The sequence below is a fragment of the Strongylocentrotus purpuratus genome, unplaced genomic scaffold (assembly GCF_000002235.5).
Source record: "Strongylocentrotus purpuratus isolate Spur 01 unplaced genomic scaffold, Spur_5.0 spur5_scaffold_1, whole genome shotgun sequence".
NCBI lineage: Eukaryota > Metazoa > Echinodermata > Echinoidea > Camarodonta > Strongylocentrotidae > Strongylocentrotus > Strongylocentrotus purpuratus.
Window position 1 is genome coordinate 33,734,379 of NW_022145594.1, and position 24,620 is coordinate 33,758,998.

A 24,620-nucleotide genomic window follows, 5' to 3' on the forward strand; every position below is an offset into this window, starting at 1 on the left:
TAGTCAGTTCATTCATGACTTATGAAGCCGCCTCTGAGCTAATGTAAACAAAAACAAAGCCATTTATGGGCCGAGTGAATGACCTCAAGAGAAGAGAGCGAGAGAGAGGTTTTCCCACGCTTATTTTTTCAGGGGGGGGGGGATAACTTCAAGAAACAGACAGCGCAATAGAGAGAGAGAGAAAGAGAGGGGAATGTCTGATGGAGAGCGCGCAAACATGAAAGGGCTTGGCCGCCAAGAAGGGATCGGAGCTGAACAAGGGGGAGACATTAGCATTTTGATAAGATTGGATTATGTCCGCATTATGTATCATCGACCAAGGCCACGTGATGAGTGATGGCTCACTCGTAGTTGGTAGTTGTAGTTGGTTTCTCAAATAAATAACAGATAGTGATGAAATGTCCAGAATGAGTGAAGTGAAGTTGTGGATCTATCTTTGCCTTCCTGTTGGTTTTACTTTTCCCTTTTCAATGCATTTTCGTATTTATTTAGTCGCCCTTTTTACCTGCGGCTGCCATCTTTCCGTCTCCCGATCCTTTCTTTCTTCTTGAACTCTAATATTTCTTTATTTATATCTTCATCACCAGGCGCGTAGGCAGTGAGGGGAGGGGGAACCCCCCCCCCCCCTCATTTGTTTTTTGTGTGTGCTTATGGGTGACCAAAAAAACATCAAATCCTGGACACAAAAAGAAAAATGTGCTCTTACCCCCCCCCCCCCCCGCCTGTCATTGCTAACTTTTCGGCGCAATTTAACCCCCCCCCCCCCGCGAAAAAATCCTGCGTACGCCCCTGTTCATCACTTCATCTAATTTTGCAATTCCATCTCTTAGATTTTGTTTTCAATGATTAATATGATAACGTTATTATATCGTTTTTTCAGACTTTCATTGAAATTAGAAATTTGAATTGTGTTCAAAACTGCGAATTCATTCTTCAATACATCTCCCGATTTCTTTATCTTGAAACTTAATTTTTTTTTTCTTCACCTACTTTATCTGCCCCCTCTAATTTTGTAATTCCACCTCTTTAAAATAATTTTTTTTTTCTTCTTTTTTTCTTCAATTATTAAAATACAAACTTAATTTTATCATATATTTTTTTCTCGGAATTGCATTTAAATTGGGGAGGGTGTGCATTACGAAGGCGCGTAACGATGTTTAATATACGCGATGTTTTGGAACTTTGGTGTTGATTGACATGACTCGCCTCATTTCAGATAAGCAATCGACCTATACAGTGCGCCTCAGAAAACACGAAGCCGAGAATTGTCGATGTTTTATCATAACTTAATCATAGTTATAATTAATAAATGACACATATTGGTAAAGCTTAGATCCTCTTCAGTGATGCAACTCTTATGCATATTTCACGAATGAGCGATTAAAAAACAATTTGAAGACATGCAGGGTCCTTTGGTAAGGCATTAATCCTCATTACCAGGTCCCTCGGAGAGAACCTAAAGCCGTCGGACGTCTGGTTGCTTTCTAACAAGCATTTATGCTTTCTTAGCAGTCAGGTAAAATAACCACCACCACAGGGTATCAAAAAGTCATTTGGCGAACGGTATCTGAATTTCTAGAAAATTCACTTTCTGCCCTTTCATAAATTAAACCTCGGCTCAATCAGAAAAAATGAGCCAGGAATAACAAATTTCTGTTTGTTTAAAGTAATGCTAGCACTTCCATAATTTGATTAAACAATTCGTTTTCACTGGCTGCCTGCCGTAGCAACAAACAGAGTTATGGAAATAATGGAAATGCAAGCATTACTTTAAACAAACGGAACTTTGTTATTCCTGTACAAATATGTGTCATTTATTCATTATAATTTTGATCAAGTTATCATAAAACATCGATAATTCTCCGTTTCGTTTTCTCATGGGACGCACTAGCTAAAGAAAGTGTTGATTAAAGAAAGAGAGATAGTACGTGGTAGAGAGATAGTGGTAGAGAGAGATTAGAAAGGTGACTGGATGAGAGAGAGAGAGTAAGAGGGCTAACCAAAAAAAAGGGGCGTAGAGAGGGCCTGGAGAGAAAGATAACAGATAAGAAAGGAAATTGTGTTGATTTGAGATACAGATGGATTTACTACTATCGAGAGACAGAGAGAGTTTCAAGGTGTATTACCCGAATTAAAAAGGGGTATTGTTGGATCTGTTTTTGTTATCATAAAAAAAATTCTCCTCACCATTGTCCAGTCGCAACAACGACATACAAATAATGACAGATTTATTATGACATTCCCGCCACAAGTCGGCGCTCTCAGAACAAAGGCGTAGGCTGACAATCGTAAATATCGCGGTCTGTCTGAACTTGGGTGTTGATTACAACATTTCCAAGATACGGTTATCAATCCAACTTTCTAGTACTTCATTTGTGCCTATTCATTGTACCCACGAAAAGATCGATAGAAATGTCAGAATGTCTATTACCCTTCCCAGGGTTCAATGGGCGGCACAGGGTATGCAAATTATAAATTGTTCTAGCGCTGCTGGTCGCTACAACTACAAGGCGGCCGCGGCCTTGTATCACTCATTCAAAATCAGTTTTCATAAGACCAAACCTCCAAAATAGATGACATATAAAAAAATACATAACAGTCTCGTAGAGTAAATATTTCAAAGAACAAAACATGCATGTCTACGTCCCTCTACCTCTCTCTCTCTCAACCTCAAACAACGGACCTCTGCATTGATTGCGATTCACACAGTTTTCATTTCATTTACATTTCATTTAAAATGGGGAAAGCCTTCCGATCGCTGGAAGGAAGGAATTTTACTGGCAAGGTGATTAAACGAGTTCTTGCCCCTCTTAGCGCGACAAATAGAAACCCTATTCCTCTCAAGAATTATGTAATATTATGTAAGATAATCCCCCCATTCTTGCCCCTTTCATTGGGGACCCGTTTGGGACGCTCGCGTTCTCTAAACAAAGGAGGGTACGCGATGAATGGAGAAGGTTTTAATCCCCCATACCTTACGCGTTAAGGACAGTCGCGTTCTGCTAACAAAGGAGGGGACGCGATCGTCCTGAACCCGGACGAACGCGAGTGATAATAAAGTTGCCTTCCCTTATCAAAAATGTAAAGGATTATATCTGGAAGAAAAAGAAATGATTTTAATGGCCATTAGCTATCATTTTTTTAGCCAATAATTATTGGTCTTCCAGGAACCAACATAAAGGACCTTACCAACACCTGCAAATTGAAAACAGCAGATATTACACACTTCTGCTACAACTACTACTACAACTAAAATCTTACTAATAATCTTCTGAAATTGAAGTGAGCAGGGCGGTATTCCGCATGTCACTAACGTGTATGGCAGGTGGAACATGCTAAAGCGTGTTCTCAACAAAAGTGCTCAACAGATGGGGCTAAGACAGACTGCTGGTCGAGAGCGTTCCACGCTCTTCCAGTCCTCTGGGAAAAAGGAGGATTTGTACACATCCTTTTTGGCAAAAGGGATCTCTATTGAGCATTGGTGGTTTCTTCTAATAATCCTTACTCTTTCTAATAGCATCTGGCCGACTTCCTGAACAATATGTGACATTTTCTTTTCTCTTTTCATGGCGTTATTGAGGGAACCATGGATTTCAATCATCCAATCACTGTTTGGGAAGATCTAGATCTACTGCTACTGCTTCTGCTACAATTACTACTACTACTACTACGGGTGACTGCGCATTTTGACTACGCATTTTGACTACGCTTTTAACCGGGTGACTCTGGGTATTGGTGCCAATGCATTATTTTGTATAAAAATGTCCTTATTTCATTGTGTTTTAAATTCTCCCCTCTAAATTACGTGTTTCTCTACTGCTACTGTTTTGTTATCTACATTACTTTTTTCTTCCAGGAACCTATATTATACAAGCCCCACTTTTTAATAGGTTCCTCACATTCTACATTATCTATTATATGAATTGAGAATCATTGACATGTGCTCATTTACACTACAATTGTAACATATAATGTGTTATTATATATGTATGTTTATATTTTCTGTAAAATGTGGAACATTAAACTTGAAACTTGAAACTAAAACTAAAATTATACTACTAATTATAATCAATGTAATAATTATAATTATACTGATAATCCTTACCCTTTCTAAAAGCATTTGGCTGACTTCCTGAACTATATGTGACGTTCTCTTTTCCCTTTTCATGGCGTTGTTGAGGGACCCGTGGATATCAATCATCTCATCGATGTTTGGGAAGATGTAGTATATAGTCGCACTAGTCAGGCCGACAATCTCCTGTTCTAACATGGGTAGGAAGAAGACTTTACGTAGGACCTTGAGACTTCGGACGTGGGTCTTTTCTGTGTGGAACAGCTCTGAGAACATGAGAACAAGAAGATATGTATACATTAAAGGGAATGTAGCTTGGCAAATACTGGTTAGCCCCACCTACGTCTTATTTTGGACAACTGCACGTATATGACTGGACTTGATTAACGGTAGTCAGCGACTTAATCTTTACATGGTCAGCGTCTGCGAAAGACCGAAGTTCTCCTAAAGCATATGTTGCACGCACGTGATTGCTGCGGTTGCGTCGTCCGTAGTCATATTATACCTGATTGGGCCCCGAGTGAGGCCACAGGAAAGACTCTTAGTCTTAGTCTACACTCCCTTTAAATCACTGTAACTGGAAATGAATAATACTCTTTATACACGATTAAAACTTCTTTTTATTGAAGAAGTAGACAACTTTAGATAGGACCTTGATCTTTAATCTTTTCTGTGTGAGGCAGCTCTGCCATAAGAATTAGAAATAAATGTATTCATGCACTGAATCACCGTCAGTTAAATTAACAAACATTTCTCTCTCTACCAAAGAATAAATCTTTTTTAATCAAGTTACAGACTTGAAGTTGGACCTTGAGACTCCTCAATGTGGATCTTCTCTGTGTGGTAATCTGACATTTTATCTGTTTGGAGCCAGAAGGGCGTTAACTCATCATTTTACACAAAGTTAACACCCTTCTGGCTCTTTACAAAGACGACTTGATCCGCAACAATAACGCCATGATTCACAGGTATAGGATTCTAGATTAAATAGTGACAGCGCCCTCTAGACTCACCATTGATGACCTCTTGCCGTTTGACCTCCTTTGGTTTGAGTTTCTTGATGACGTCTTTGTCGATCTTCTTCTGCCAGTTGGGAGTGTTCATCTCAGCTTCCATGTCGGAGTCGTCCTCCTCCACAGCTCTGGATAGCTGCTCTTGCGATGTTCTTGGGGAGTCTTGACTTCGGCTGAGTATTAGAAAGCAAGCATTCTTAAAGTTATCAACCTGGTCATTACTATTCAAAGTGTGAGATGACCCTAGATAAATGCATGGTAAATATGTGTGTACTGAAAATATAATCCTTCCCATTGGTTTAGCAGATTGCATAAGCCTTCATGTTTGAATCCCCCCCCCCCCCCACCCCACCCCTCCTACAGCTTAAAGCCTATCTGCAGTAGTTTGGCCTGGAGGGATTAGACCTCCCTGCATGGTCACTGACAGGTGGATATCTCATTTAAGCAGCTCTCAATTAACATAAGAAAAAGGGAACCACGGTCACCGCTTAGGCATTGTTTGCTATATAGAGGGTACAAGTAGCTATAAGTAGTGCAGTGGGGCTTTAATAGATGTTCTTGTGATGTCTTTGGGGAACTTTGACTTTGATTGAGAATTGGATCCTGAAATTAATCTCACAGGATCAAAACTAACTTTCACTTCTTGATCAAGCTTGCTAACAGTTCAGTTCATATCTGCCTAAGGATTTGGATTTAAAAAAATGTATAATAGCTTTAAGATCCGTCTTGGTTCAAACCCATTTTAAAGCTGTCACTTGTCATATTTAGAAATTAGAATATAAAGGCATTTGAAGAGCCATGCTTTTCAGTGAACATTTTTTTTTCTTCAAAAATTATTTTTCAACTCTCCCCAGAACTCAACCTTCTCTTTAAAGTTACAGATTCTTTCGTGAATTTAGATTTTCTTACTAGAATTTGAGATAAGATACAGGTTACTTACTTTGTTGATAGACTTGACGATGAACTAGTTTGGGACGGTGATAGTACAGCAGCCACGGACTGTCCATCCATATCAACATCACTAGAGAGAGAAAGAGATAAATTATCATCTTGATGAAACTTCAAAATCCTTCACAATTCAGGCTCCCCTCAGAAACCTAAGCCTTAACCTAATGTAGGATAAGAATAATTACATTTTCACGGGTCCCCTCCCCTTTATAATTTAAAGGGACCCTGAAATTCAACACTTATTAATGGTCAAATGCTCTTTTAAATATATCTCTATTTCCCCCCTTCGTTTTTGTTCCAGGCTATCCACAAGATAAACATACCATTAGATGCTGCTTGTAATGTATCAGCTTGCATGGTGTCTAGATATACAGGAGGCTAAACATACCATTGAATTTTAATATCAATCTTCATTGGCAAAAAAGAGCAGAATGTAATTTTCTTTCTCTTTTACCAGGTTTATCTCAACATTGAGCATCAATAATTCTAAACATTGATGCATATGTCTGTATATCTTGGACTGCAAAGATTTGTAATCCTCCTTTACAATATTGATCTTTTGTACCTTTTTATCGTTTCAATGGTAAAGGAGGTATACTGGCTAAATGTAGTTAAAACACCCCCCCCCCCCCCCCCCCCCTCAAAAAACGTTAACAAAATATTCAAATTAAGTTAAAATTCATTTTGCTAGTTAGATTTACACACAATTACAGTTATACCAATACATGCAACAAATATCAAACAACATGTTATACAGCACTACTTATATTGCATGCCCACTATTAGAGAAATGACGAATGTAAATTAGAGAGGAGAGATATTATGTAATGGGAAAAGGGCTTACAGTAAGAGGAATGGTGTACATTGGGGGGAATGGTGTATGGAGAAAAGATTCATATGATGTAAGAGATGAAAGAGAGATAGGAAGAGATGGGAATGACAGAATAAGAAAAATAGGAAAGAATATATATATATATATAGAGAGAGAGAGAGAGAGAGAGAGAGAGAGAGAAGGGGGAGAGACAAAAAAAAAGGGAGAGATAAGAATTAAAGAATGAGAGAAAGAGTCACAGAAAGAGAGAGAGGGAGAGAGAGAGAGAGAGAGATGAGGAGAGAGATGAGGAAAAAGATAGGGGGGGGAGGCAGTGACACTGTAGAGAGACTTAACATGAGAGTGTTATTATCCCACATTCACCAGAAATGTCTAAGAAAAAGTAGAGGTGACAATGTTAGATAGATTTGGTGCATTAATGTTTGTCCCTTTTAATAGGACCCCTCATAATCTATACTGCCAGTAAACAGGTCATTAGATTCATTACTCTACTTTTGCAAATAGCACTGGAATTTTAGTGAAAATACTGTGGTCGAATGAGCCCGAAAGGTGTTAACATATATTTGTTAACACAGAAAAAACGTCCTTCCGGCTCCTAACATGATGATATATCTCTTTCACACAAATGGTAAGAATACATTCATAATATGTATTGAAGGATATCTATGAATTGGACAGAAAATCGTCTGCCGAGGGTAAAAAGACATTAACTCTGGATAAAGAGGATATGATTCAATGCCCTCCTGGCTCTTAGCAGATTACTATATCATGCTGCATGTATTTACAAAGACAGAAGACCTATCAATGACATACCTAATCCGATATGGATTTGAAATTAGAGCAGTTTTCAACTTTTCATACTTAATTCCATTTTTTGTATGAGCAATTATACACACATAATCACATATAAAAAGTATTTCAATCACATTTAAGAAAATATTTTTCTTAAAGGAAGGCAATGAAGGATATCTACAAAGTATTTTAGTAATTAGTTTCCAAGATACCCTTATAATATATTGTTGTTTAATATAAATGTACTGCGTACCATTCACTAATCTATCATGCAAAAGAGATCACTACTTAATAATCTATGTAAGGCGAGAAAGCATGTATATCTCAAGGCTAAAGAAACTATGAAAAATATCATGAAGGGAATTTTGTTAAAGATGCTCCATCACCAAGCATAGCATCAAATCAGCTAAAAAGCAGTAAAATGATATATACAGTTTTTAGATGTAAAAACATCCTTTTTAAAGTAATTTGTTGCAAGTTTTTCACTTTCACTGTTTGAAAAAAGTTCAGTAACAGCTACATACTCATTCAGGTTTTTAATAAAGTACTTTGGCATACATGTATATTCATAAAAAAAATTGTTTTCAAATAATCTTATCACTACCAATAGATTTTCATTTTCTCTATAAAAGAAGTACATTACAAAATAATTTTTCATACTCTCTGCCAATATACAAGAAAACCAACATTTTTATCAAGGTTTTAATAAATAGGTTTGGTATATATTCATAAAATGTGCAGGAAATAAAAAGAATGATTAACGAATCAAAAACTTTTTACTACATTTAAACAGGCTACACATTTACGGGGTTGCAAGACTAAAAAATAATTTCATCACTACCAATTGATTGTTATTAATTTCTCTAATGCAGAACGTCACAAACGTCTTTTTCATGCTCACTATTGATTAACAAGAAATTCAATTAAAAAAAAAAAACAATTAGAGAGAAAAAAAAGACAAAGCAGAAAAAAGAATGTAGTACTTTCTACTTTATCACGCAATAAGAATATTTTCTTGAAAAAAAGTTGAAAGTACTAAAACGGTCTTGACAGAGGCAAGAAGTCATTACTAATGCAAAAATAAATGAAAAAATTAAGTGACAAACTATATTTCTAGATATATTATCTACAATTATTTCATGTTAGTATTCCCAGTATACAAAGTGAATATATTGTTTTGAGGAAAAAATAGCACTAAAAAGATTATATAGCATTGAAAATTAAGAATAGATCTCTACTCCAGCCTCGACTAAGATAGCATAAATACTATTCTATATTAATAAATAGTACCAAAATTGTAATTACCTTATTCTATTTGAAATCAAAAACAAAAGAATATGGAACAAAAATAAGAAAACAAATTGAAAGAATCAAACAAGATGCCAAGGGAAATAAATGATATCAAACAAAGGTAACAAAATTGAAAACCAGTTTAATTAATTAATTTATAAAAATTTTATAGGGCTGCGGTTGACCACCTCACATCTAAACGAGCCTTTAATGAGGAAGTGGGAGACCAATGCGACTAACGTCAGACTCTGAGGAGAATGATGTCAGAGAAAGCGTAAACAAGCGCCTCCAATCCTACCAGCACCTCTGACCCGGTTACAACTTTTAAGATGGTAGCTGTCATATTACTTACAGAATTTAACCTAGGTCTATAAAGCTGTTTTTCATTATTTACTTTCACATTTTTAACTGTTTTTTTCTCAGTTACCTATTTGTATTATTTTGTCTTTCATGAACATACATATGGTCAATACCTAGTGTTATGGAATGACAGACCTAGAGAATCTTCTGTTTTGAATAAAGAATATCATAGATATTTGAATAAATATAGTGTATTTAGAGATTAATGATATGATATTTTAACTAATATCAGGCACTTTCATAACCTTTGGCTTTCATATCAACCATTCATAAAGTTTATGAAATATTGAATCTATCTAGGCTCGTTACGAAATGACATAGGTCTTTTTGTTTTTACCACATTGTTCGTTGGAGCCAGAACAGCAATGACTCATATACATATAGTTTAACAAAGAGTAAGTGCCCTTTTGAATCTGAGCAGATTATAATATTACATACACACAAGAACTATATATTTTGTGGGACATTAACTTCCTACCGTTTCATTTCAAAATAATCAACCCAATTTTATCAAAGATGTACACTAGTCCATATTTTGCAACTATTCTTCTTTTATATATCTTTTCCTTTTCTTTTTACTTTTCCTTTCCCTTTTCCTTCTTTTTCATATTTTAGCATCCCCTTGGGGCAGTCTTGTTACAGATTTTCCTGTATCACCAAACACAGTTTACATAAAATATAACATAAATTAGCTCAGAGTTCCGCTTTCTCCTTTATGGCATTTTTTCTGCCCGGCTACCAGCATATCTCAACGACTGGTCAAGATCTTCTTGTGAATAAGAAGAAAATCCTTGTAACTACTTCCTCTCCTGTACGGGAACCTACAGTCATTGTTTAGGCCAATACGCATTCATAGTGTCAATTCCAAAATGATAACACTTTATTGCAGACTTTCTGTCTATCTTAGCAGCAAGCTACAGCCAGTATCGCTGCAGATGGAAATAAGACGGATGATCTTTAAACGCAAGTTTCCTTTGACATTGGTTTCAATTTTTCCAAATAGTTTCGCAGATTTCACCTTTCATTTCAAATATTTTTTTAAAGCAAATTATCCATATAAAAGTGTTTCATTCTCGTTTTGATTGCCTGGCAGTGAAAGGCAAATTTCATTGTTGCCAATTTAAAGGAAACAAATTTAATCAGCCCTTTAAAGACATTTTTAATATCTGCATCCTTGATAGGTTAGTAAACTTTAAGGCACTTGACTTTCCCTGACCACGCTTTAACCTTGATCAGTTAGTGAACTTAGTTATCAATGACTTGTGTTCATATCTTTTTACAAGCATATAAAGCATTAAATTGGCAACATGCCGAGATCTTTGATAAGCCGGTCATTTTATTACATTCATAATTCAAATTCTTGTTCATTTTCTAGCTTATTTTTAAGTTATCCATTTCAGAACTTGCCATCATCTTTTTTTTTTCTTTCTCTCTTTTAATATGTATTGCCTGGCAGCAAGAGGCAGATTTCATTGTTGCCAACTTGAAGAAAAAAATCCCTTTAAAAATATTAAAGATCTACACCCTTGATGGGTTAAAAACTAAAGATCACTTGAATTTCTGTGCTACTCTTGATTTATCTATGACTATTCCTTCATCTACCTCATAGAAATTAATAATCATTAAAATCTTTAAATTGGCAACACACCGACACTCCTCAATGTTACTCCATGTGATTAAATTCATTTTTCTTGTTATCCATTCCAGTATTTTTCCCTCCCATTCTTTTCCCTCTATATTGCCTGACAGCGAGAGGCACATTTTATTGTAGCTAATGTAAAGAAAAGACAATCCAATTTCCAAACCCAGCCTGCATCTTTTAGTTAAAAACTTTGGGTCACTTGACCTTCCAATTTGACTCACTGAACTATGTATGACTTGAACGTCATCTACGTCATAGAGCGAACCATCCTACACATACAGGTGATAGGTAACTAGTCTCTTACTTCAGACCTTATCAACATTTAATATGGTACACTGATCCCATCAGGTGATTGTGCTTCTAAAGACTACCTGCCTATGAAGCTAACTTTCTTGTTTTCCTAGGGCAGAATTTAAGCAGATTTCACTGTTTATCAATTCATATTACCTTTCCTTACTGTGAAATAAAGATTGTTATGATATTAATATGATGGGATACCATGAATACGATCAAATACGACTTATTCATGCTTTCACTGTTTTGTACTTGTATCAATTTGTTTTGCAGTGAAAGAGAAATCCTGGAAAGCGACACTATCAAACTTGTCAAATTTTAAGGGGTCTGTAGAGATAGAGACTAGGGTGCATGGTTTCACCTGTGCACCAGGTATTACGTCAAAGAAGTAACGAAACTCGGTCACTTCTTGGGGTCATGTCCGATTGGAGATGCTCCCATGGGGGCTGGGAGGAAAGGGGGCTTGTTTATGTATGATTGGATAGGGGGGTTATTGATGGTCAATGAATTTTCAGTGTCTAGGGTGCGTTCAATTGACACTTTTTCACCCTAGAATCATGGTTTTCAAAGACGTTTAGTTTAAAACACGGTTGCGTTCAAGCGACTTTTTGTCTGTCGTAAAAATAAACGTGTTTAAATACACAAACATGAAACGCTAAAAAAAAAATGCGTTTTGTATCATGATTCTGCAGAATCAAGGTCGCTAAAATTTGCTTGAACGAACGGAGATCTCAATCATGATTCTATGACGTCATTATCGTGGCCTGTTCTGGTTTGACCGACAGTCGACAGTAAACACAGACAGAAAGCGTGCGGTGAAGTTGACCTATACTTCCTGGGTCAAACAGTGTGATGGGCAGTGGCTGGGCTTGAAATGAGCGAGAATCAGTGTTGATGAAAAATCGCTTGAAAGCTCTACCGCAGTAACCATGTTGTTTAACGGCGTTTTGATTTGTGATTCATGTTTGGGATTCTAGTTTCAAAAAATCACTTGAACGCACCCTAGGAATAAGCATGGACCAACGAGAGCATGTGTAAGAAGGAGATGATCTATGAGAAATATATAGCTGCCACCAAGCCATGCAAGCCAAGGTTTTCTTGGGGATTGTCAAATATTGCCATGTATCTCTTTCGTAAATTGCTCGGTTCTGCCAAAAAGTTATGCAACCGCATAAATACCCTCTGGATTATGAAAAAATTGCTACTGATGTCTTCGGGGATCAGTTTGTTCTAATCAACAATGGGAGGAATCAAAAATACAAGGGGCTTCAAACGTAGTAGCGCGAATATCAATCTTGTGCGAAAATGTTTTGATAAGATATTAGAACACACAAATCATGCATGTTGCATATTTGTATCTTGTGGCACAAACAATCGATACCGTTTTTTGTTTTTTTATGACAATAATGAAAACCTAGTTCCTACTTTGTCAAAAACTACAGATTTGCAATTCATCACAAACACTTTATAAATAATGGGAAAGCTACGATATGATACAAAGATAATTCCTAAGACAATTTCCTGGCAATGAAACGACACAACAACACTAATATTCTACTCTATCATCAATATGTGGACCATAGCTAGCAGAGTAGAGATAGTTATGTCACCAAAAGTTCATAGGACAAATTCATGGAGCACTGCAATAGATTCCCCCATAGCTGAGCCACATGAATTGACCTTTGAGCACTTAACAGTGCAAGTGGCACAACTATCTCTCTATATATGCTATGGTGCAGACTTACTCAATAGATTTGGTATGGCTGCCAGGCTCAATGCTGTGCACATGAAATAAGAATGACGCAGGATGAGAGAATTGCAAGACAGTTTCCCCAATCACAAGCAAAGGGAGGAGACGTCGGAGAAGAGAGGATGGATGGATGGACAGAACGGGGGATTGGTTTGGTGCAGTTGATGGATGAGAAACAAAAAGAAAACACCAAAACAAAAAAAGGGGGCGGGGCAAATGAAGAGAAAAGAGAAACAGGCAAAAATCATATAAAATGAGCAATGTTGGGTTGAATTGAAATCATAAACATGTAACAGTGCAGGCAATGGTGAACAAGCAAATAATATGAATAAACGATGGGCATTCAATAGGGATGGAAAAAAAATTACTAAACATAAAAACAATGAATATCAAATGTATGTACAGTACTTGGATTAAAAAAAAAAGCTTATATCTTTTATTCAAATCTAATTCAATTCAATTCAACTTCTAAAAAATTATTCGAAGGGGAAAGAATGCTTCAAATTGATAGTTAAATTGACAGTTGGAAATTCCTAATTTCATAAAAATTAGTAAAATAACATGCCTTTAGAATGGGCAACAACTGAAATTTCACAATCATAACATTAACTGTTATAAACCATGCAGACAAATTTCCACAAAGTAGAATATAACGATGCATAACAAAATCATAACAAAATCATAACATAAATAATGACAAAAAGCATATATGAACAAAACAACATGCAGAAATCATTGTGTATTTGGGATCGAACAAATCAGGAATAGAAGGGAATATACGTGTTTAAAACCCTAGATAAGAGGTAAGCTACATGGGCATGACATGAAGCATTATTCTTCATTCAAAGAATAAGGGAAGAGGGGCTCTATGGGGGGGGGGGGTTACAGAAACTTGGTCTCAAATTGTCCTTGTTCTTGCTCGTCTCCTACCCACTGATAACAAACCACTGATCATCCATAATGATGCAGAAATTCAAAGTCCCTAGCAAAGATAGATTATGTCATTGAACTCACTTCATAGAGCCTTCATATAGGTAAATAGTATACTCCATTTATTATCTTTTCAATTCTGTTTTACACATGAACATTCACTTCAAAAAATAAAATCTATTTTCTAGTTATCACCACCTATAGGGCTGAGTGCACGTTTAAATAAAGTACTTGTGCTCTGTAGGTATACAAGGGTTTCCGTTTGATGGGCATTAGGGAAGGCCTGTTGCATGAATATCTATAGGACCATACGCTTCATATATTCATCCAAATTAGATGAAATATGAAAATGCCTACTACTCAAACTCCTACCAGTTCCCTTCCCTCAAATGACCCCCTAATATCTTATAACAAAATAATATTTGACAAAGATAATACCAATCTTCCATCAAGGATGTAAAATTAGTGCCACGTATATACAGCCAATGTACAGAACAAGCATAACATGACGCCACAAGACAATATTACACCAATACACATATATAAATATGTATACATATACTGTATAACTTCTGTCCAGTGCTGGCAGGGTGTTAACTCGGTGTTAAATATGAGTTAACACCCTTCTAGCTCCAAAACAGATGATATCTTCTATTGTTGTATTACCTTTTTGATAGCCTTGCATTAACAAAAGAGAAGGTGAGTAAAACAAGACAAGGTTTTTGTTTTTAATTTGGGTGCAACCAAACCGAGATAACATGTGTTTGGAGAGTGCGGTTTTACATGGGTGTCAAACAGACACTTGAAGGAAGGGGAGCGTTTCACAAAACTTATCATCAGTGACAAATGACAACTTTTGTTATAAGCTGCTGAAATCCTTGCTTCTTATTGGTTATCAGCAGATTTGTCACTGATTTTAGTCATTTGTCATTGAAAAAAGGCTTTGTGAAACAGGTCCCTGGTCTGTTCAGAGCCAGAAGGGTTTTAACTCTGTATCAAAGAGGCTGTTCACACCGGCAGAGATAGCACGCGCGCGCTAGACCGCGCTATCTCTGCGGTTTGGAAGGTACAACGTCGTTTCGGTCCGCCCAACAGCGAGCCACGGCGAGCCAAAACGGCGTGCCACTGGAGCACCTCTTGGGGGTGGTCCACGAGAGATAGCGCGGTCTAGCGCGCGCTAGAAAAAAGGGGGTGCTACGAGAGACCGCGCTATCTCATTGCGGTGTGAACAGCCTCCATGTAAAGAAGTTAAGACCCTTCTGGCTCTGACAAAAAGGATGCATTCTTGAAAGCAAACTATAAGCCGGATCAAAGGCCCGGATTAAGAGGGAAAGTTAGTCCACTAAACTATACAGTAGAAGTGTCAACCTCTGGATTCTATGCTAATTACTCCAGTTATATCGGAAAATGAATAAATTAAATTCATATACCATACATTTGAAGCCAATTGGCTGTTTAAACATCAAAAACCCATCCGGCTCCAAATCCACACTATTAGCATGTGATTGAGTTTTCCTTTTCATGTCAAAACTGACCAATTTTCTATATTCATCTCTAGGTATTCATCTCATTACATAACCAAAGAAACCTGAAGTGGCCAACACTTCGATTTCAATGAATGGGTAGAGCCAGGTCAAAATTTGCTTTTGTGAATACCAGATGTAAAGATTAAACATCCACCATGCAGTCCTATGTAAAGGATCAAAGGACCAGACTAAATTCTGAGCAAAGTTTGAAACCCTTTGAACCGAACAAAAAAAGGATGGAAAAATGTGGGCAATTGTTTCAAATCAATAAAATAATCAGGCGCTCTCTCTCTCTCTCTCTTGTACCTTTAAAAGCATGTAGGTTCGACATGCGTGGTGTGTGAATAAAATAGCTTGTTTGTTTGTTTTGAAGTACCCATGAATGTAATATTTGCTGGTACCCTACAGCATTCTACACACCCGTTAAACCTATTATTCTCATAACATGTTATGTTTATTTCAATGAAATATTCACTGTCATCAATCTGACCTGTTTTTTTACTAGCACAGACCTTCAGTTTGTTCAGGGCATTTACTCTGCATCAATGTACATGAGTTAATAACCTTCTGGCTCCAAACAGACTATTTACATTATCTGTCATTAACCAATCATACCTTTTTTAATACTCATTGTACACTTTCTACTCAAATTCCTGCATTAAATCTACATGGGAAGTGGCCCGTGTATGTTTGCAATATGTGGGGGAATTCCCAAGAAGTGTTTTGTACTAGTATCAGGATTCAAAGGGATTAGAAATACTCATCCACTATCCCATTTTATTTACATGATTGTGCTAATTGGCGAATGAAGCAAGTCACAAAACATGCTAATTGGATTTCGCAGCACATAACAGGTTCAAAAGTTTGAAAAATGCTAGGGGGAAAGTGTAACAAATACAGACATACTGTAGCTTTTGCCTTGCACTTATCAGAATATATCGCAAGAATGAACAGAAACACAAAAATCTGTTCATTCTTGCAATTTACTCTGATGAGTCGAGATGAAAAGCTTTTTTACATCTCTATTCGTTGCTTTACTTCGATTTTGTAGTTGAAATTGCACAAAGTATATGATTAATGCTAGATTCTATCAATCGAAATTCAATAAATCAATTGCCCCTCTGGCTATCAAAGTTTTTGTCAATGTAGTACACAATGCAGGGGAAAGAATATTTTTTAAATTCTGGGGTTCCTTTTCAACCTTGCTTGCATGAAAATAACACTCTTTAATTTGTTTTGCATTGAACTCTACGCACATTTTTTGGGGCTCTTTTTGGCATTTTGGGGGCTAATTCACCCCGAGCCCCAGTTTATCCCCCCCTGACACAATGTTATGCATACTCCTCGGTTAAGGGTGCTTGTTCACAGAGAGACACAAGGTGCGTTCATTAGTTAACTCATTCACAACCAACATGAAAGTAAATCCATGCAACCAAACTCTAATCGGTGTCTCCTGCTGAGAGCGTTAACTCATTAGGCCTGTCTTCCTCAGACCGAAGTTGCAAAAATAACCTGCTGTTTCAACTAGCCCACTGTTTTAACTAGCCTGATCTCAAATTAGCCGGCTAATTTGCGTCTTAATCAGCCCGAAGTTGTAATTAGCGGGCTATTTGGTCGAGAAAATATCCCGAGAAATTTGGTCTCGTTTCCAAAAATAACCCGCTATTTCCCAAATAGCTAATTTGCGCCTGTCCGAGCTAGTTTGTGACGAACGTATTGATCTGGTGAAGACGCAATTTTAAGCTGCGGGAAAACATCAGGTTATTTTGTAACTTTGGTCTGATGAAAACAGGCCCATTAGGAGTTAAAGCCCTTCTGCCACTCAACAGATGGTACTTTAGTTACAATGCTGCAGCAAATCAATGTTTGGAGTAAAATATTATCGTCATGTTCAGGATTCTCAAACAAAATCTCACATAATAACCCTTGTAATAATGATAATCATTACTACAATTCTAATCATAATGAAAATATCATCATGATTACTAAAATGCAAACATGTGGCTTGAAAAAACAGAGGCTGAATGAAATGGAATGGAAATGCATCTATCGTTACTCGCTTGTCATAAACAAATATTACTCTATACAAATATGAATCGTTATTAATACAATTCATGTACATTCTGAACCATTACTTTATATCTATCAATTACTACATCCAATGGAAAACTAGCAAATCTATAAATGAAATGAATTAAAAGGATCTGAAAAGTAAAAAAATAATTAAAAGAGTAACTCACCTTCTTGATCTCTTGTTTTCACTAATTCTCCTTCCTTCTTTCTTCTCTTCTCCCTAGAAATGATACATCAATGAAATTAGAGGTCAAAGGTCACATAATAATGCTAAAATTCATAAATATGGAAAATTTGTTTTGGTATCAAATAGCACTATCATTGACATGAATTCTCTAAGAAACAGGCTTTCAAAGCATTACAAACAAAGGAGATATTATTTCAATGCTAATTATCTTCTTTTTTTTGCACTCAATGTAAATCACTGCAATTCATGATTTTGTTTCTTTAATCAATAAACTATTTATCTACTTATCTACCCAATATCTATTCATCTATAGATATGCTATTTTGATGTGTTTTTAAAAGGAATTTACATCAGTCTCAAATTGATACATATTCTTGTTTCAAAAATTGCATAAGACTTCTAATGAACAATGAATCAAATGAATTACTCAAATGTAGACATCAAAAGCATGTTTGGAAATTCCAAAACAAATTTCATTTGCCAAACAAAATTTCTCAGGAAAAAAAAATGTATTCATTTTTTCCTCTGGTTTCTTTCCATCCAACAACTCTAACAGGATATGTTTCATATTAAAAAGATTACAGGAATAAAAAACACATAAATAAATACCACAAACTATTATTACATACATTGTAATTATTGATAAAAATCAAATGTGATAACAAAGAGATGGTATTAACAGGAAGTACTTCCCAACAATTCACACAAAAGTACATATGTATTTCTCTAACGACATGTTCCATGATGCACAAAAATACTGCGATGTCGGATGGGAATATACTAAAGGAATATATATATGACTCGTGTACAACACAGATGGTTCCACTATGGAGTTCTAAGGAATGGATGGCCGCCTCTCCGTTTGTAAAGTTCTAGATATGGTGATGGATTTAAATCTATGACATTAAAAATGTAACAATAGGGAGACAAGTCCACAATGGAAAAGTTTGACAATGGAAAAGGTTGACAGCTATCATATTCAAGTTCAATTGGAAAGCATCAATTTTATTTAAAAAGTACTTATCACTGACCCTCATAATGAAAATCAGTATCATCATCATCAACAACAACATCATTATCAACACCATTGTGATCATTACTATCATTTTTTATCATGCTCTTTTTCCTAATCATCCTCATTATCCACATCCTCCTCCTCCTCCTCCTTCCCCTTCTCATCATCATCATCATTACCATCAGCATTACCATCATCATTTATACCTTTCCCATAAAACAACATATTGCTTAATTTTGCTAGGCCTTAAGAAGGCACTTCAATTCAAAGACCAAATGGCAAATGGAACTTGGAAGACATTGTGGTCATCAGAATATCATTGTAAGCTTCTTTAATCAATTCAAAGACGTTAAGACACAGATAAACTAAAGTGCATGTACTTACAACCCATCACTACAACATAGTCCACATATTCTAGCAAGCAACGAACACTGGTCACGGCCTTCCTGGCAGGCACACTGATAATGACATTTAAGACTTGCACTATTCAAAGTATGTTCTGATGGGTCCCTTGGTTTGAGAGGGGTAATGACTTTGATAGGGGTAATAATGACGTAGCTCTTGAGGGGTTGGGCGCCGGTAGTAAAGGGGTGCAGGGTGAGGGTTAGGAAGCAGTACGGAAGGCGGTGGGATAGGGGTGAAGAAAGGTCAGACAGGGGAAGAGGTAGGGGAAGGCTGGTGAGTTAGAGGGGTAAATCGAGGGGCAAGGTTGAAAGGTAAAGATGTATAGAGGGGTAACGATGTAGCTCTTCTGGGGTTGGGTACTGGAGGTAGGGGGGTACAGAATGGGGTGCGAAAATGGCGGGGATGGGGTGAAGAAAGGTCAAAAAGAGTTAGAGGTAGGGGAAGCCTGGTGAGTTAAAGGGGTAAATACAGGGGCAAGTTTAAGAGGTAAAGAGGTCTAAAGGAGTTATGATGTAGCTCTTATGGGGTTGGGTGCTAGGAGTAGAGGGTTATAATAAGGGGGTAAGGAAGGGGGTAAGGAAGGGGGTAAGGAAGGGGGTAAGGAAAGAGGCGCAATGAGGGTGAAGAAAGGTCAGACAAGGGAAGCAAGGATCAAGACTGGGGAGGTTGTGGTCAAGATATTCAAGGGGGTACATAAACTTCACTAAAAATCACCATCATAATCATCATAATACTTATCATCATAATAATAATCCTCATCATCACTTTCACTACCATAATCATAAGCAGCAGGATCATCATCCTCCTCTTCATAATCGCCACCACTATCACCATCATCACGACAGCATTAATCAAAAATCAATGTCACCGCACACTAGTCAATGAGTTAGTATCCACTACATCAAAATGAAAATGTTAACATTATGATTGACAAGTGTAGGTCTATTGAAGATGGCTCCACACTAACTTTTATCCTCGGGGGTCAGGAGTACAACTTATTTAAGGACTGGACCTGAAAGTCCTTTGTTAAAATTTTGAAAATTCCGGAGGAGGGGGATCCATACTTAGATGTGGGATCTGTAAGTGTCGAGCCCTTCCCGTAAGTTTTCCGCAAGTTTTGTTAACCTGGCTAAAAATGATGTGTGACCAAATTAGTATCATTATTATTTTATTTGAAAAAAGAACAACTATTGAAAACACCATCATTTTTTTAAAACACAAACAGACCTATTGATGATCTATCTCTAACTAACCTTTAATTTCAGACTTGATGATCGTTTGATAAAATTCATCTTCTTCTTGTGATGTTCAATTTCCAGACTGCTGGATGTGGATTTCTGTAAAAGGGATGGAATACACATGTCTCTCTTCCACTAGCACACCCCTCAACCCCTATCATGCACCCCTGTATGGTAGCTTATAACACCCTCCATACACCCTATATGGTAGGTTTTAACATCCCTCATCCTCCGCTTACACCCCATGAATAGTAGCTTTTCACACCCCTTTGCTCCTATGGTCACCCTCCATCCAACAGCTTTTTATATCCCTATTGATACACCACTGTATTATAGCTTATAACATCCCTTAACTTCACCGTACAACTTTAACACATACCCTAAACATCATAGCTTATAACATCCCTCATCCTCCCCATACACCCCATGAATAGTAGCTTATCACACACCTTTGCTCCTATGGACACCCTATCCTACAGGTTTTTTTTTTTAATCCCTTATGATACACCACTGTATTATAGCTTATAACATCCCTCAACTTCACCGCACAACTTTAATACATACCCCATACATCATAGCTTATCACATCCCCCATACACCCCATGAATAGTAGCTTATAACATCCCTAACTCCCATGATGCACCCTGTACCCTATGGCTTATCACGCTCCTCTTTCATGATTAAACACTCCACATTTAATTATCTCTCATTCAAACAGCAACAGTGTAACTATGAATACAAACAAAATAATAACCATGCTACTGAACCATAAAACACCGGCTGATAATAGCAGAAAGTATATATTTATGTATGATGGATGTGAAACAAAATATTACATTGATGATATGTAATAAGAGCAACAGAAAGTTAAAGTGCTCATATGGAAGCCAAGTGGGAAATGCAAAAGATATTTCAAACTATTGTTTTTAATTCTTACAAACTTGATGAAAAAGGAATAACATCAACAAGAAAAACAAAACTTCCCACACATGTATTCATTCCAACATTCTTCAGCTACTCAGAACCATCATCATCATCATCATCATCATTTTCTTTATATGCAACATCACCACAAAAAGCCCTAACACTAGCATACCACCATCATGTACACCATCAGAATTTCTACTTCTGCCCGAACACACCAACACACCTAACAAAGAAAATCATGAAATATTTCAAATAAAAAAATTCATAAGCAAGGTTTCGCCAAAATAAAACAAAACAAAAAGACCAAAATAAAAATCCATATACAAAACAATAACAAAGGAAGCTTTTCATCCCTATTTCATATCACAACAATGAAACAAATAAGCAACAATACAACGTTGACAGAGGAAACTCATATTTCATTAAATTTGTTGAAAATTGACCAATTTTGTAGACAGTGATAGGAAAATAAATCAAAATGACTTTTTAAAATATTCAACAAGATGAATGGTCTATAAAAATCAAGTAGACTGCAGCCTGGGTTCTTCCAAATCAGAAACATAGCAATAAACAAAACAATGACTGAAAACATCAAACAAGAATGAACAACAGACTCATGTACAATTTTTTACGAGGACTGATGAATCTTAGTAATCACAAATAGGCCAACACTAACTGACAATGGAAGGTGTTAACCAAAAATAAAAATTGCAGACCAATGTCTACGTTCAGAACTGAGAAATTTTCAATTGGCAATCGGTGAATGACATAAGAAATAAAACAATGAAACATGTACCAGGAAAACAAACAACTACTGATTGATGTTACTATCAAAGTAACAAAAGACTGAAGAAATCAAACAAATGGTATTAAGGAGAACATAACGTCCCAAAATAATAGAGTGCACATGAACATTGGTGCTTCCTTCAACGTAACGACTGATAAATTTTTAGTTAAACAGCAAGTCGATGAAATTAACAAACAAGAAAAGATAAAAAATATCTAACAAAACTATGGGGAAAAGGCCAATACACTGAGGTAAATCATCAACAACAAAGAAATGGTTCCAAAAAGGACTGTCAAGTTCCAATCAGCGACAGGATAACAAAGTAACAAATGATAATACGGTAGACAACTTGAAACACGAATGAACTGCAGACAGATGCTACTACAAAAGCCATTCAGGACTTTAAAGTCAAAATGTACTGGTCAACAACAGATGAAAATAAATTACGAGGGCAAGATAAATCAGTGCTCCGACATATATGCTCCAGGGACAATGGCTCCAGGATTAATTTGGTCATAGATATAATGTTAGGGTTGCAATTATGTTGTGGTTAGGTTAAAGAGCAAGGGTCTGGGTTAGGACCATTATGTATGTGTTTGGAACAGAGATGAAGTAATAGATTCTTTGAATATAAGGCATCCTAGGAGTAGTTTCAATTGTTTTGAATAAGTTTTGGGCGATTGCACCAAGTGCCGTGGACCAGTGATGGCCTGGTGGTAGAGTCCCTGCCCAGCAAGCAGTAGATGGCAGGTTTAAAAAAAAAATCTGACTTTTTTTTTCAACTACAGATTCCGTTGGGGTAGCTAGATACTGACTGCAGAGCAATTGTCACTGGAGTATGTTTGGTTCAAACTATTAAAACATTTAACAAGAGACTGTACATGTGGGCCTGATGAAAATTGACTATTTCTGCTCTGCAATGGGACGTCAAACCAAATTAACGTATTTGAAGGACAAAAGACGGCAAGGAACAACTATGGTTATGCAGTCAGAGGGACCAACCCTGAAACTGAGAGTGGCCGATATCTCTTTAACAACTTTCACAAGAGATTGGCCATTTCCAATCCGAAACAGGGCAAGAAACATAAGAAACAAACGACAAAAAAATGACATGGAACAAAAATGATGTGCAGTCAGCAGGATGAACCTCAGATTTGAAACTGTGAGAGCCTGTTACAAGAGATTGGCCATTTCTGATCATCAATTGGATAATAAACTAAGCATCAAAAATTGATAATTTAAAACATCCAACAAGAAAAGCTGGTGTTCCAATGGAACAATAACCCGAACAGTCAAAATGGCAACAGAAAACACAATTGGGCAACAAGCCAATACACTAAATGTCAATAAACAGCCTTAAACAAGAATAACTACTGATCGATATTTCTGCTGTGGACCAGTCAATTTCCATTCATCAAATACAATAACTAAGAAATAAAAAGCGGCAAGATAAAACATGAACCAAGAATGGCATGCAGTCGGCGGGACAAAATGTAGAATTGGCACTTGCCAATCTCTTGTAAAAACTGAATGTTTGCAATCACTAACGGGACAACAAACTAGATTAACAGAGGACGTGTAACCAAAAAATGGCATGCAGAAAGCGGGACCGACCTTAGAATTGAGACTGGCCGAGTTCTTGTGAAAAATGAATGTTTGTGATCAGTAACGGGACAACAGACTTAACTAACAGAGGACATGTAACCAAAAAATGGCATGCAGACAACGGGACCAACCTTGGGATTAATACTGGCTGATCTCTTGTGAAAAATGTTTGCGATCACTAGCGGGACAACAGACTAGATTAACAGAGGACATGTAACCAAAAAATGGCATGCAGAAAGCGGGACCAACCTTAGACTTGAGACTAGCCGATCTTTTGATGATGTTCCTCTTCTGTTTGGGCTGTTTGCTTACCTCCCTGTGGTCATCGCCCTGGGACTGGCTGTCCGGACCTGAGGGCGACAATACCGCGCTGTCCGGTGTCGAGTTGGGCAGGTTGTCCTTCTTCTCAAACTGGTCCACCATGTTGGAGACGTCAATGTTCTTGGCGACTTGAACTGCGAGAGAAATAAAGAACAAAATGTTAACCACTGAATTCTTTTATTCCCAATAGGCTTAGTATGGATATCATCCAGTTCAAAGCGGCAATTGGATTAACCTGACAAAATTATGAATTTGAGCTGTGACAGTATTAAATAACTAAACGAATGACTTGTCTAAAAGGACTTTTATATATATATATATATATATATATATATATATATATATACAGTAATAATTGGGTCTTACTTCGGGGAACCACATCAGTATTAACCCACCGACTACTGAATTCTCTCAGTCCCATTGACTTAATGTAGGATCCACTCGGTTCCCATAGTCAACATCTTAATAATAATAATAATAATAATAATAGTACATTTATAAAGCGCAGAAACTATCCAACATTAGGTATATATTCTACTGCGCTACAAGAGCTCCTGATATGCTTAGATTTACGGTACAGTTAATTAAAAAGAAGTGTTTTCAGTTTTGACTT

General features: G+C 36.8%; 1 protein-coding gene and 1 long non-coding RNA gene across 7 annotated transcripts in view; both read right to left on the reverse strand.

Annotated features, from left to right (window-relative positions):
- LOC576882 (rho guanine nucleotide exchange factor 12) overlaps window positions 1-24,620 on the reverse strand; it is a 114,976-nt gene that overhangs the window by 23,647 nt on the left and 66,709 nt on the right. For 3 of the 6 annotated variants that reach the window (XM_030978108.1, XM_030978105.1, XM_030978104.1), the window contains 8 exons: window positions 23,936-24,141; window positions 20,383-20,466; window positions 17,690-17,742; window positions 12,989-13,021; window positions 8,963-8,968; window positions 6,026-6,106; window positions 5,086-5,258; window positions 4,106-4,338 (listed from right to left, as the gene is read on the reverse strand). In XM_030978108.1, coding sequence (XP_030833968.1) covers window positions 4,106-4,338; window positions 5,086-5,258; window positions 6,026-6,106; window positions 8,963-8,968; window positions 12,989-13,021; window positions 17,690-17,742; window positions 20,383-20,466; window positions 23,936-24,141 — 869 coding nt within the window. Of the gene's footprint in view, window positions 1-4,105; window positions 4,339-5,085; window positions 5,259-6,025; window positions 6,107-8,962; window positions 8,969-12,988; window positions 13,022-14,589; window positions 14,602-17,689; window positions 17,743-20,382; window positions 20,467-23,935; window positions 24,142-24,620 lie in introns of all 6 variants that reach the window. The other 3 variants (XM_030978109.1, XM_030978106.1, XM_030978107.1) reach the window with 3 other exon arrangements.
- Window positions 916-3,075, reverse strand: LOC115921066. The gene is made up of 2 exons (XR_004062724.1): window positions 2,188-3,075; window positions 916-1,242 (listed from the first exon to the last, which is right to left on the reverse strand). It is a non-coding gene; the product is annotated as an uncharacterized LOC115921066 (long non-coding RNA).